Source organism: Cricetulus griseus, chromosome 3, assembly GCF_003668045.3.
Source record: "Cricetulus griseus strain 17A/GY chromosome 3, alternate assembly CriGri-PICRH-1.0, whole genome shotgun sequence".
NCBI classification, from domain to species: domain Eukaryota; kingdom Metazoa; phylum Chordata; class Mammalia; order Rodentia; family Cricetidae; genus Cricetulus; species Cricetulus griseus.
In genome coordinates, this window is record NC_048596.1 from 25,151,125 (window position 1) to 25,164,702 (window position 13,578).

The following is a 13,578-nucleotide window of genomic DNA, read 5'->3' on the forward strand; positions in this document are numbered from 1 at the left end:
GAGCATATTTCTTAGTCCTATAAGATATATACTTAGCGTTATATCATCTAATGTCTTGGTTGTTTCTGATTTTTGTGAACTCCAGAGAATGCCATAAAGTGCTTGATTTGTGTTAGTTAAGGCCCTTCTGGTCTCACCATGGTTTTCAGTGATACTTCTCTAGCTACCTGGAATAGTAGGTCTATACAAAATGATTTCCAACAAACTCCTCAATTTTGGGTCTATCAGAAATATTTCTGCTACATTTATTTTAGTCAGAAGCTGACTAGATGAGGGGTGTTCCATCTCCCATATTGTGAATAGTTACTTTGTGGAGGTAATAACATAAATAATATTTTCAACAATTTCTGATTACACTAAAACAATTACAAGACATTTAACTTATTTATTATTTACTATATTGATTATAGTCAGCATAAATAGCTTTCATAGCTGGCTTACCCTTGCGATGCTTATCATCTGTTGTTCTGAGTCTCTCTGAATAATGATTTTTTTTGCAGCTATAGAAATAACGAATGGGTACTGACAGAAGGAAAACCTGCTCAACAAGCGAAAACAGAAAAAGCAAAATGGTGCATTTTTAGCAAAATTACACTAAGGGAATCTAAGGAATCCTTGCAATATAAAACATTCCTTTTGTATGGTGTTTTACCATTTACAAAAGATTTTATGTGCATGATTTTATATCCACAAACCTATGAAAAATGTATCATTTCTAGAAGTGCAGTGCCATAATTCTCTATAGGAAGCCATAGCTAACTTTCTAAATATGTGCTAGTCACTTAAATTATTCACACAAATAATTTCCATTTTCATAGTCACCTATATTATCATCTGTGAAAAACATGGCTAACAGCAGGATCAGGAGGCAAAAATGTTGATGGTGGAGAAATAGAACAGAATATTACATGTTCAAATGAATATGCAATTTAATATTCAATAATATGCAATATTTCTGATGTGTGAACATCAGAAATGAAGAAATATAGCAATTATAGTATACAAAAACAGTCAAATGTAAGAGCAATATAATAAAAAATTAGAAAAATGTTAGTAGTACTATATCTAATGGTATAAAAATATGAAATGCATCCACTTATAAAGATATGACATTGTTATCAAAGGGTATGGAAATAACCTGGTTCTCAGATCAGAGTTAAGTCTTACACTATATATGAAAGCCACAAACTACACAGACATAAATGCATGTGGAAAGAATGAGTAGCAGTGACACTTTGGGACTCCCAACAGAGGGGACTGAAGTGTGGGCGGAGGGGGCGGGGTAAGAGCTCAGTGACAGAAGTAACTGCAATGAATCCATCAATTTTGGTTGTGTCTCATCTGAACATATCTGTGCTGGTATATCTGTGGCCATTGATGCAAAGAAGACATGAGAAAGAAGAGACAGCCCAATGTGCTGAGCATGAGACAGCTTCGACTCTGATTCCAAACCGATAAAAAAATACAACTTGCTAGTACTAGTAATAACAATAATAACGGTAATAACTGAATGACTAAAGCTAACTAAAAGTCTGGAAATAAAAAGAAAAAGCAATGAACTTTAAAAGGATATATGTTGGTTCATTATATACTTTAAAACAGTGCTTCTCAACCTTTGTCATTTTGGTACACACACATAAAAAAATACTATGTGCATGAAGTATCCAGATAAACATCCCTCTGTCAGTAGTGACTTTCCCTGAGGTTCAGATCCCATTCTAGGTCCCAGCTGACTGCCAATGGCAGATGGGATCAACTGGAACACCTGTGGGGCACACTGTTGGTATGCGCCCTGTAACTGGAAGGAGCGCTGTATTCAAAGTTGTCAAGGAAACAGTGCAACTCTTCATTGTTTTATGGCCATAATTACATTAAAATATGAAGGAAAGCATCTTTGTAAAAGAAATTCTACCAAGAAAATATTCCCCAGACTGACTATAGTCTTCAGAAAAAATTGTTTTTCAGTTTTGCTTGTTCATGTGTGCACTGAGATTTAATCAGAGGGCCATTATAAATTTTAGGTCAATTCTGGTAGAGTTCCTGGAAGGCTTAACCAATCCATGGGTTTATCTAGGCTCTCTTGGCTATTTATATTTATAATTACATCTCTTCATCTACTTAAAAAAAGAAATCTCCTGGATATTGCACGTTTGGAGAAGAAATTATGTTTGGGATAGGACTGATAATTTAATCCAAATGTGGATAAAAAATATAGAGTATTCAAGAATTTTGCCAAGCATTTTGAAAATCTGTTGCATTAAATAAATTGTGAAGCTCCTTTCTCTGAAATATCTATTCTTTCGTAATTCACAATCACTATTTGTGTGCAGACTAAGGGAGAAGGAGTGAATGTGTATTGAGTGGTCCCATGAGTGTGACAATGAATTAGATTAAGCCCTGGTACACTATGGTCTCCAAGACAGTTTTGTAAAGTAATATCAAACATTCACAGCCATTCATTTACATATTGTCTAGAGCTAAAATAGAAATATGTAAGGTTTGCAGAACTGAAAATATTTATCTTCTAGCCCTTTAGAGAAAAAAAAATATGCAAGTTGCCCCTTGGGGTAGATGACAGCACACAGAATACTAAGCTCCGAGAAACTGCATATCTACAAAGAACCTTGCTGTTCTTGAAAAGGTGGATTAACTAAAACAAAACTATATTACCATGTATATAAACTCAAGATGTAGTGAAAGTAAAACCTTCTGATAGACACAATGACATTTAAAGCCATGTATCTAAACGTTTCTATGTACAGGATTTATATTACTTATAATATAAACTTAAAATCCAGTTTTTATTTTAGATAGCATTTTGTTAGGTAGATGAGCTGTTGATCCTACCTGTGAGAATTTCCAAAGCTCTGCCAAGTATGATACTCTTCCATGAGATCAATGTGATCCAAGGTAGAATTATAGAAATCAGTGTAAGGAATAAGGGGGGGATGAATCAAATTGTTGGCAGTATCTGTGAAGATAAATTCTCATATAGCACTCTTTTCCAATATGTATGTGATTCATTCTAATAATAAACACACTATTTAGTATCTATTGGCTAGCTCTAACTTAACTTTCTGTTTTAATTAACTGCATTTCTAATGAGAAAGGGCATTTTTAACACTGGTCAAAATACAGCTATTCCTTACTTAAAAAAAAAAAAACCGCTTCTGATGAGGATCATAAAAATATTTAGAGAAGGGTGCAGATGCTCATGTACTCATTATTTCCCCACCAGTGTTGTCTCTTGCAGGATTCCTCAGGAATTAGTGGGAGTTCATGTTTCCTCAGGAATTGTTACTTAGTGGGTCATATGTTCTTAAGACCATAATATAAAACATTGCAGAAAGAAAAGCTTTTTCCAGTTTTGTTAAAAAATTGTAAAATAAAAATTACATACTGCAAAATTCATAAACAAAACAGAAAATGAATTTTTTCTTCAAAATAATGGTTTAAAAGTTAAAGCTGCCCTTCTAGTACTCAGAGACCCTGAAGGTATGCCTCTGCTGCTTCTCAGGAGACGAGAGTGAGAGAACAGTGGAACCTACTGAGTAAAGCCAACACTTTGGAAGCTGATGGGATCCACCAGGAACACTTTGTCAGAGGTGGGAATTCTTCAGGCTTTGCCGGAAACAGGCGTAAAGAAACAAACTGCAGCAACCTCTCTACCAGCTGCTTGAATTTCTTCTGGGATAATCTGGTAAAGATTTAGAAATAATTCCAGTCAAAATTTTCATGTCTCATTTTGTCAAAATATTTGTTAGAGATCAAACTACATCCTATACACACAGAATATAGACTATTCATTCCCTCAAATTATATTTATTAAGTTGACAACATTTCAAAAGATACCATGAGTACTATTTCTCAAGTAAGAAATAAACACTGAAATTACTGTAGTGTCATTTATATAATTTTAAGGCTTTCAGCGTTCAGTCAGTTTCATTATTCACAGATCCTATCCTTGAAGACTAACTTGTATGCTAACACTTATTCCTTACTCCACAGGTCAGCACTTGTGCTTTCATGGCTGTTTGTGGACATAACAATGGTGAGAATGATGACTTGTCTGGCAGGCCCAAATGAGGGCCAGCAAGGCAGTGCTTTAACACTTGTGTCAGTTCTCAGACTGGAACCTGGTGTCCTTTCTATAGTCTAATAACATGTTTTTCATATTTTTGTACTTTTTTTGATGTTTCTGTTATTTCAAAACATGGCCCTCCAGGCAGGCATGGCAGTGTGCACCTGTAATCCCTATAAATTGGAGGCTAAGACAAGATGACTGTGAGTTGGAGGTCCTTTGGGATCCATGGTAAGCTCTAGGCCAGCTTGAGGTACAGAGTGAGAGCCTGTCTCAAAAACCAAAACCAAAACCCAACTCCTATAATGTAACAATTAAGTGCTGGCTAGTTCTGATGAACAAGGATGTGATGCTATACAATGAACAAGAAGGATGTGGGGTGTTGTATAAAGAAAATGTGTGTGTTACAGCTGTACTGGCATGGCTTATAGTGCAATCGTCATGATCTCAATTTTACTAATCGTCTTACGTTGGATGAAGTCAAATATTAACACTCACAAAGTGGATGCTTAGTGAGCAGACAGGACTGTATCAGAGGCTCCTAGTAAACCACCGCTGAGCAAAGGCTTAGCGATGTCTGCTATCTCATCACTGACAGTGACTTTGAAGACACAACTAGTGTGAATAATGAAAACTGACAGCATTTAAGTTTTAATTTGGAAATATTTTGCCCTTTTAGTTTCTATCCATCACAGAGAAAGGTTTGTTAATATAAATATAGTTTTAAGGGGAAGAAGTAATGTGCTTTTGCAATCTGGTATTTTTAATAAGGCAAAGAGACAGTATCACATATATAGTAAGATGTGTTAATAAATAAGAGAGGAAATAAAAAGATACACAGTAAACAATGGCTGAGCAAATCCAGTTGAAGTGTATAAAATAAAACCAGAAATATGCTATATAAAAATCACAAGTGGTAGATATTTTCAACAATTTTCCCAAGAAACATGATTACTTAGATTAAAAATAGGTTTTTGTGTATCTTTTATGTATTACTGAAGTATACATTTTATAACTGGCTTTTGAAGCATTTCAAAGTATAAACATCATTCCTAAAAATCTTCAAAATATTCAAATATGGTAAAGGTTTACAGTAATTTATCATAAAAATTAATAATATCACATTTAAATCAGAGAGACTATGACACATCTTAGTATTGCAGAATGGTTTACTTTTTAAGCCAGTGAACTAGGAAATGATGGTCAGCTTCCACTAGGGTAGCTATCTGTCGTAGCAAATGAGCATAGATGACGTATGTAGATGTGATATTAAATTGAGGATTCTGAAAAAGATATTAAAGATAAGTGTGTTAAAATTGTGCTAACAAGGAAAACCATAAAGCTTAATGAGTTTTAAGTGGCAAATTCAGGAAGCTACATTTGAGTTTCTGCAGTTCTTTAAAAACAAGTGACTTCTTGATAACAAGAATGGAGATACCATAATAGAGGGAGACATTTTAGGTTTATAGAGAAATCAGGCACTAGGGAAAAGTCTGGAGATCTACAAAGATGACACCAGCTAACAATCTAAGCAACAGAGGAGAGGCTACCTTAAATGCCCTCCCCTGATAATGAGATTGATGACTGACTTATTTGCCACCTGATAGCCCTCATCCAGCAGCTGGTGGAAGTAAAAGGAAGATACCCACAGCTAATCACTGAACTGAACTGGAATCCAGATGCAGAGAAGGACAAGTGAAGAGCAAAGGGGTCCAGACCAGGCTGGTGAAACCCACAGAAACAGCTGACCTGAACAAGGGGGAACTCATGGACCCCAGACCGATAACTGAGAAACCAGCATAGGACTGATCCAGGCCCCAGGAACATGGGTTTCAGTGAGGAAACCTTAGAAATCTACGGAACCTGCTGTAGTAGTTCAGTACTTATCCCTAGCATAGGTGTGGACTTTGGGAGTCCATTCCACATAGAGGAATACTCCCTGAGCCAAGACACAGGGGGGTGGGCCTAGGCCCTATCCCAAAGGATATGATAGACTCTGATGACACCCCATGGAAGGCCTCACCATCCAGGGGGAGCAGAAAGGATATGTGATAGGTAGGGTTTTAGTTGGGGTGGTGGTGGTAGGGGAGGATAGGAGGGAGAAGGGAGGGAACTGGGATTGTCATGTAAAACAATCTTGTTTCTAATTCAAATAAAAAAAATCTGCACAAAAAAGAAAAGTAACCTATTTGTTTTAAGAGCTTTATATATAATTAAGAACTAATTATCTCAACAAGTTAGAAAATACAAAGAGAACTCATCATGACTTTGGTATACAATGCTCTAATTAAAGAAAACATTTTGTAAAAAAAAAAAAACAACAACAGAATCTCTATGTCCTGCAAATAAAAATCTTATTTCATACTTGGGTCATTAAAAACAAAAACAACAACAACAACAACAACAAACAAGTGACTTCTCGTTTATTGAAGCAAGACTAGTTTTTACTGTAGTATAATCCACAGGCTTTGCACTTAGGGCAGATCTGGGTCTGAGGGATGATCCTACCACATATTAGCTGTGTGCCATTAGGCACAATTTTAAAACTTTAATTTTCAATTTCCACAGCTGTAAGATGGAAATAATATCTACCCCAAGAGTTGTTTTGAGTTTTAAAAAAGAAAACACATATAAAGCACTGAGGTTCATGTTTCATAAATGCTGGCAATCACTATTATCCAATTAAATAACAACAAAATAATGTGGGTTTCCTTGATTTAAAAAAAAGGAAAACAAGGTAAATGCTTGTAAAACTTTTGCACTGGGAAATGAATCAGCTGTATATGTTACAAGAATAAGCATGTACTCTGGCCACTTTTCACTGTCAAATGACTGAAAGAATACTCACAACTAAGCAAAACCCAATGCTTATCTTTCAAAAGGCTAATGCTCTACTACATTTCAGAAATGTCTGTAAGAGTCACTATTATTAAAATCAGGTGCTGGCTGGGGAGATGGCCTGGAGATTTAGAGTGCCTGCTGCCTTCCAGGGGACCTGAGTTTGGTTTCAGAGCCCAGAACAGTGTGCAATGCTAGCTCCAGGGCATGTGACTAGCCTTCATGGACACTCTACACATGTAGAATGCGCACGCACCCACCCACCCACCCACCCCACACACACACAAAGTAAAAATACATCTTTAAAAATTAACCCAATTGTGATGATAAAAAAGAGAGCACTGTTTTTCAAACTGACTGACAGGCAGGAGTGAAATTAGGGCGCTGACCACTTACTCCAGCCACAGCTCTGGGAAAGGGGGATGTGTGAGCAGAGTTTATAGTTGCCTAACACACTCTTCTAAGATAGCTGAGCTTCATGGTGACATTTTCTCTCTCTGCATGTTTCCTTTTTTGCTTCTAATTTTGATGCTTTTCTCATTTGTTTCCTTTATCTTTCTCCCCTTCCTTTCCCGTTTTTTGTTTTTTCTTTTGTTTCCATGTTTCTTTTATTATGAATATCATAATACTGAGCTAAACAGTGTAACTTAATATTTTCACCTTTACATGAGTTAATATATATACCTGAATAATTTGGTAAATTATAAAGAATGATGCAAATGTGTTAAATAAGATAATATAGTTTTCCAAGATAATTCAAAATTCAAATTTGTTTTTTTTATATTTTTGAATCTGCATCTCTCTCATGAGGAAGCAAGTATCATTTTGTTTTATAACAAATGTAATAACTTTATGTTTCTATCACAATTCTAATGAACATTACTGAAAAATATGGACAAGTTAGAAACTAAGGATATGGGAAAGTTCTGTAGCCTGTCCCAATCAATTAGTTCAAAGGAGAGAGTGTGAGTGGAGAGGGAAGTACATCCATTCTGTTTGTTCCCAACACTGTGGAAAGTAGGCAAGAAACTCACTTATATCTAGTTCCTCACATAATTTAGCTTCTGAGTATTTGTTATAATGTTAGCCTTTGGGTTGCTAGTAACTATTATTCTAAAGAGTATGAATATGATTGCCAAATAATAGTGATTTTCACATGCAGACTGACATATGAATTCAATAATTCTTACTTACCTGTAACAGTATAAAATATGCTCTAAGATCATCTTTTGTTCGTGGCCTGAAACAGGAACATGCATGACTGATTACAGATAAATGTTTAATTTCATAGTATCTAACAAAGACATGACCATTACATATTTGTAAGAACGGAGAAACCAAAATGAATTTAAATTTACATGCATTATTTTTATTGAGATAGTAACATGTCTCTAGTAAGCAGAGAAAATATTAGGCTGGTTCTGAGTACTACTTATAACCCAAGTTCCTCAGGAAAGCTATAGCATTTTAAGGTAAAAGACTAAATATGGAAATGTTTAAAAGTATAACAAATAACCAACAATTTAAAAATATATTTTGTTTGACACAGATTATTTTTACTTATCTATGCATTAAAGAAAGAAACTGTATTTATAGTCAACTCCTGGAGTGACAGAAATGTCTAAAACCTGCAACAAGAAGGGTGATGGTGGGTCCATGCCTCTCCTGCTCCTCCAGATCCAATCCCCCAGTCTCATCCTGAGCTCTGCAGCAGAAAACCGCCCTTTCATTTCTGACCCCATTCTCAATGGATCACAATCTTTTCTAACCCTTATTCCCCAACTCATCCCTGTATCCTAGCCTCTATTACCAGCAAGCATACCCTAGGAACACCCAGCTGAGCAGGCCAGGGAAACAGGTCCACAGAAAATTTCCTACCAGGCAGCACACGGCTGCCACACTCTCCTAAAGTCCAGAGAAGAAACAGAAATCAAGGAACAAAACATACACCCAACAAAGACAGATCCAGAAATCAGCACATAGACCTGTTCTCAACCTGTGCTATGTGACCCCTTTGCGGTCAAATGACCCTTTCACAGTGGTCGCATAAAAGATATGCTGCATATCAGATATTTAATTATGATTTATAACAGTAGCAAAAGTACAGTTATAAAGTAGCAATAGAAATAGTTTCATGGTTGGGGGTCACCACAGCACAAGGGACTGTATTAAAGGGTCACAGCATTAGGACCTAAACCATTGACCTAAATCTATAATCATCCCAATCCCAGATGCCTAGAAACGAATGCAAAACACTATCAATAACAGCCAGGGCAATATGTCTCCACCAGAGCTCAGCTATCCTACCACAGCAGTCCTTGAATTTTCCAACACAGCTGAAGCAGAAGAAAAAGATCCTAAAATTGTCTGTACGAAGGTGATACAATTTTTTAAAGAAGAAATTAATAAATCCCTAAAAGAAATCCAGGAAAATAGAGTGTGAGGAAATAGAAGCAATAAAGAAAATCCAAACTGAGGGAATTCTGGAAGTGAAAAAGTTTAGGAATTCGAGTAGAAACTACACAAGCAATCCTCACCAACAGAATATAAGAGATGGAAGAAAGAATCTCAGGTGTTGAAGATACAATAGAAGAAATGAAAGTATCAGTCAAAGAAAATGTTAAACCAAAAAACAAACAAACAAACAAAACAAACAAGAAACCCTCCTGACAGGAAATTTGAAGACCAAGCGTAAGAATAATAGGAATAAAGGAAGGAGAAGAATTCCAGCTCAAAGGTTCAGAAAATATTTTTTAAACAAAATCCTAGAAGAAAAATTTCCTAATCTGAAAGAGAAGATGTCCTCTCAGCACATAATAATCACAACACTAAAAGTACAGAACAAAGAAAATTACAATATGCAAGGGAAAAAAGACCAAGTAACATGTAAAGGCAGACCTATCAGAATCACACCCAATTTCTCAATGGATACTCTTAAAGCCAGAAGGTCCTGGACAGATGTGCTGCATATTCTAAGAAACCACAGATGCCAGCCCAGACTATTTTACCCAGCAAAACTCTCAATAACCATAGATGGAGAAAATAAGACATCACATGACAAGGTCTAATTTAAGCAACATTTACCTAAAAATCCCTAATGGTGGTATTTTGTTTATGATCTAATAAAGCTTGCCTGAATTTCAGAACGCAAAGCTAGCCACAGTCATAGAGGTCAGGCAGTGGTGGTACACACTTTTAATCCCAGCAGCCACACTGGTTAGCCATAGAAGCTGGGCAGTGGTGGTGCATGCCTTTAATCCCAGCACTAGAGAGGAATATAAGACAGGAGCTCAGGGTCTAAGTGTGTATTCAGACTACAGTCATACTGAGAACAGGATCACCCTAGCCTTGGTAGAAGTTAAGAACTCTTGCTTTTCTGATCTTCAGCTTGAACTCCAATATCTGTCTCTGGGTTTTTATTATTCATGCCACAAATCCTGTTCTACAGAGGGTTCCAGAAGGAAAATTCCAACCTGAGGAGGTTAACTACAACCATGAAAATATAGGGATAAAATAATCCCACACAACCAAAATCAAAGGAAGGAAAACACACACACACACACACACACACACACACACACACACACACACACACACACACACACAGAGCCACCAATAATAACAACAAAATAATAGGAATCAACAATCATTGGTCACATCCAAGAAACATACCTCAACATCAAAGATAGCCATTACTTCAGATAAAGGGTTGAAAAAGATATTCCAAGCAAATGAACCTAAGAAACAAAAGCTGGTGTAGCCATTTTAATGTTTAACAAAAGAAATTTCACACCAAAAATAATTAGTAGAGGCAGGGAAGGACATTACATAGTCATCAAAACAAAAATTGACTAAGATATTTTAATTCTTAACATCTATGCCTCAAACACAAGGACACATACGTTTACAAAACAAAACAAAACACAAAAAAACAAACCATAGCTTAAATCACGTATTGACTTACACACTGAGAGTGGGAGACTTCAATACGCTATTCTGACCAATAGACAGGTTGTATAGACAAAAACTAAACAGAGAAATGCTACAGCTAACAAATGCTATAAGCCAAAGAGATATAACATTATTTACAGAACATTTCACCCAAACACAAAAGAATATAAAATTGTCTCTGAATCTCACAGAACTTTTTCCAAAATTGACCATATACTCAGACACAAAGCAAGTCTCAACAGATACAAGAAAATTGAAATTACTCCCTGCATCCTATCAGGCCACCACAAAATAAAGCTGGATTTCAACAACAGAAGCAACAGAAAGCTTACAAACTCATGGAAACTGAACAAAAAATTGGTAAAGACAGAAATAAAAAAATTAAAGACTTTCTGGAATTGGATGAAAATGAATACACATCATACCAAATGTAAGGAAAACAATGAAAGTCCATAGCACTAAGTGCCTACATAAAAAATAAAAACAAACAAAAACTGGTGATATCTCATACCAGCAACTTAACAGCACACTAGAAAGCTCTAGAACAAAAAGCAGAAATCAGACCCAAAAGAAGTAGATGGCAAGAAGCAATCAAACTCAGGGCTGAAATCAATAAAGTAGAAACAAAGAGAACAATACAAAGAATCAATGAAATGAAGAGTTGGTCTTTTGAGATAATCAGTAAGACTGACAAACCCTTATCCAAATTAACTAAAAGGTTTAGAGAAAAGATCCAAATTAATAGGATCAGAAATGAAAGGGGGTACATAACAACAGACACCATTGAAATCCAGAGATCATAAGGATATGCTTTTTAAAAAAGACTTGTACTCCATCAAATTGGAAAATTTAAAAGAAATGGATAATTTTGTCAATAGGAATCACTTAGAGAGGTCAAATAAAGATCAGATAAACAATTTATCCCTTTTTGCTTTTATAACCTATATCCCCTAGTGAAAAAGAAACAGTCATTAAAAGCTTTAAAAAAAAAAAAAGCTCAGGGCTCCATGGTTTTATAATTCTACCAGACTTTCCAAGAGTTAACGCCAATACCCTCAAATTACCCCACAGAAACAGAAGGAACATTTCCCAGTTCATTCTATAAGACTGCAGTCAACCTGATACCAAAATCTCACAAAGACCCAACAAAGAAAAAAAAATTACAGACCAATTTCTCTTATGAACACAGGCGTAAAAATACTCAATAAAATACTTGCAAATCCAAGAACACACCAAAAAGATCATCCACAATGATCAAGTAGGCTTCATCCCAGAGATGAAGGGATGGTTAAACATATGAAAATCTGTCATTGTAATCCACCATATAAACAAACAAGACAAAAGCACATGATCACCTCATTAGATTCTGAGAAAGCCTCTAACAAAATCCAACACTACTTTCATGATAAAAGTCATGGCGAGATCAGGGATATGAGGGACATACCTAAACACAATAAAGGCAATTAACATCAAGCCATTATTGGACAGTGACTTATATGGAGAGAAACTCTAAGCGATTCCACTAAAATCAGCAATAAAACAAGGTTGCCCACTCTTTCCATACTTACAATTCTTGATGTCTTATCTAGAATAAGACAACTGAAGGAGATCAGGGGGATAAACATTGGAAAGAAAGAAGTCAAACTATCTTTATTTGTAGGTGCTACTCCAAATGGAACAAAGACCTCAGCATAAAATCAGGTACACTGAACTTAAACAGAGTAGAAAGTGGGGAATAGCCTTGAACTCACTGGCACAAGAGAAGACTTCTTGAACAAAACACTGATGGCACAGGCATTAAGATCAACAATAAATGAATATGAAACTGAAAAGGTTCTATAAGACAAAGGACACTGTCTTTGAGATACAGTGGTAGTCTACAGAATGGGAAAAGATTTTTACTAACTCAACTTTCAATAGAGGGTTAATATCCAAAGTTCAGAAAGAATTCAAGAAAACTGATATAAAAACAACTAGCTCAAAAAATGGGGTATAGATTTATCATTAGAGGGAACTCAAAGTGGCTGAGAAATACTTAAAGAAATGTTCAATATCCTTAGCCATTAGGAAAATGCAAATCAAAACTTGTTTGAGATTTCATCTTACACCTGTCAAAATTGGTCAAAGGACTGGGTCTCTGATTCTTGTGCTTTCTCTTTGGTTCTTTGTTTTTCTATTGGTTTGACCACACCCCCACATACCACACCCCCACATAACACACCCCCAGCACTCAGGCAGCAGCATCCTCCCCACCCACCCACACCATCCCCTGCCCCATCAGTGTCCACCTGAGCAACTTGCCCCACCTACACCTGGAGGAAGAGTGACCACCAGAGCCACAGGCTCCAACTGCACCCACTGGAGGAAAAGATGTGTAGCCAGCAGAGTAACAATACATTCAACAACATTAAGAGCAATAGGGCAACACCAGAAACTAGTGGTTCTACAACAGCAAGACCTGAACATTGCAATGCAGATGAAGCAGAAGAAAACAACCTTAAAAATAACTTTATGAAGAAGGTAGAGGCCCTTAAAGAGGAAATAAAAATTCTCTTAAAGAAATAGAGAAAAAGACAAACAGAAAATTGGACGAAATCAATAAATTCCTGAAAGAAAACCAAGAAAAAAAAGCAGTAAAACAAGTGAAGGAAACATTTTAGGACTTGAAAAATGAAATTGAGGCAATAAAGAAAAAGCAAACCGAGGAG

General features: G+C 36.0%; 1 protein-coding gene across 6 annotated transcripts in view; it reads right to left on the reverse strand.

The window, feature by feature from the left end:
* Nucleotides 1-13,578, reverse strand: part of Hectd2 (HECT domain E3 ubiquitin protein ligase 2) — an 80,499-nt gene that overhangs the window by 18,656 nt on the left and 48,265 nt on the right. For 3 of the 6 annotated variants that reach the window (XM_027406341.2, XM_035441874.1, XM_035441875.1), the window contains 5 exons: nt 8,114-8,159; nt 5,255-5,364; nt 3,549-3,697; nt 2,848-2,971; nt 442-538 (listed from right to left, as the gene is read on the reverse strand). In XM_027406341.2, the coding sequence (XP_027262142.2) occupies nt 442-538; nt 2,848-2,971; nt 3,549-3,697; nt 5,255-5,364; nt 8,114-8,159 (526 nt within the window). Of the gene's footprint in view, nt 1-441; nt 539-2,847; nt 2,972-3,548; nt 3,698-5,254; nt 5,365-8,113; nt 8,160-10,591; nt 10,657-13,578 lie in introns of those variants that run through there. The other 3 variants (XR_004768995.1, XR_004768996.1, XR_004768997.1) reach the window with 3 other exon arrangements.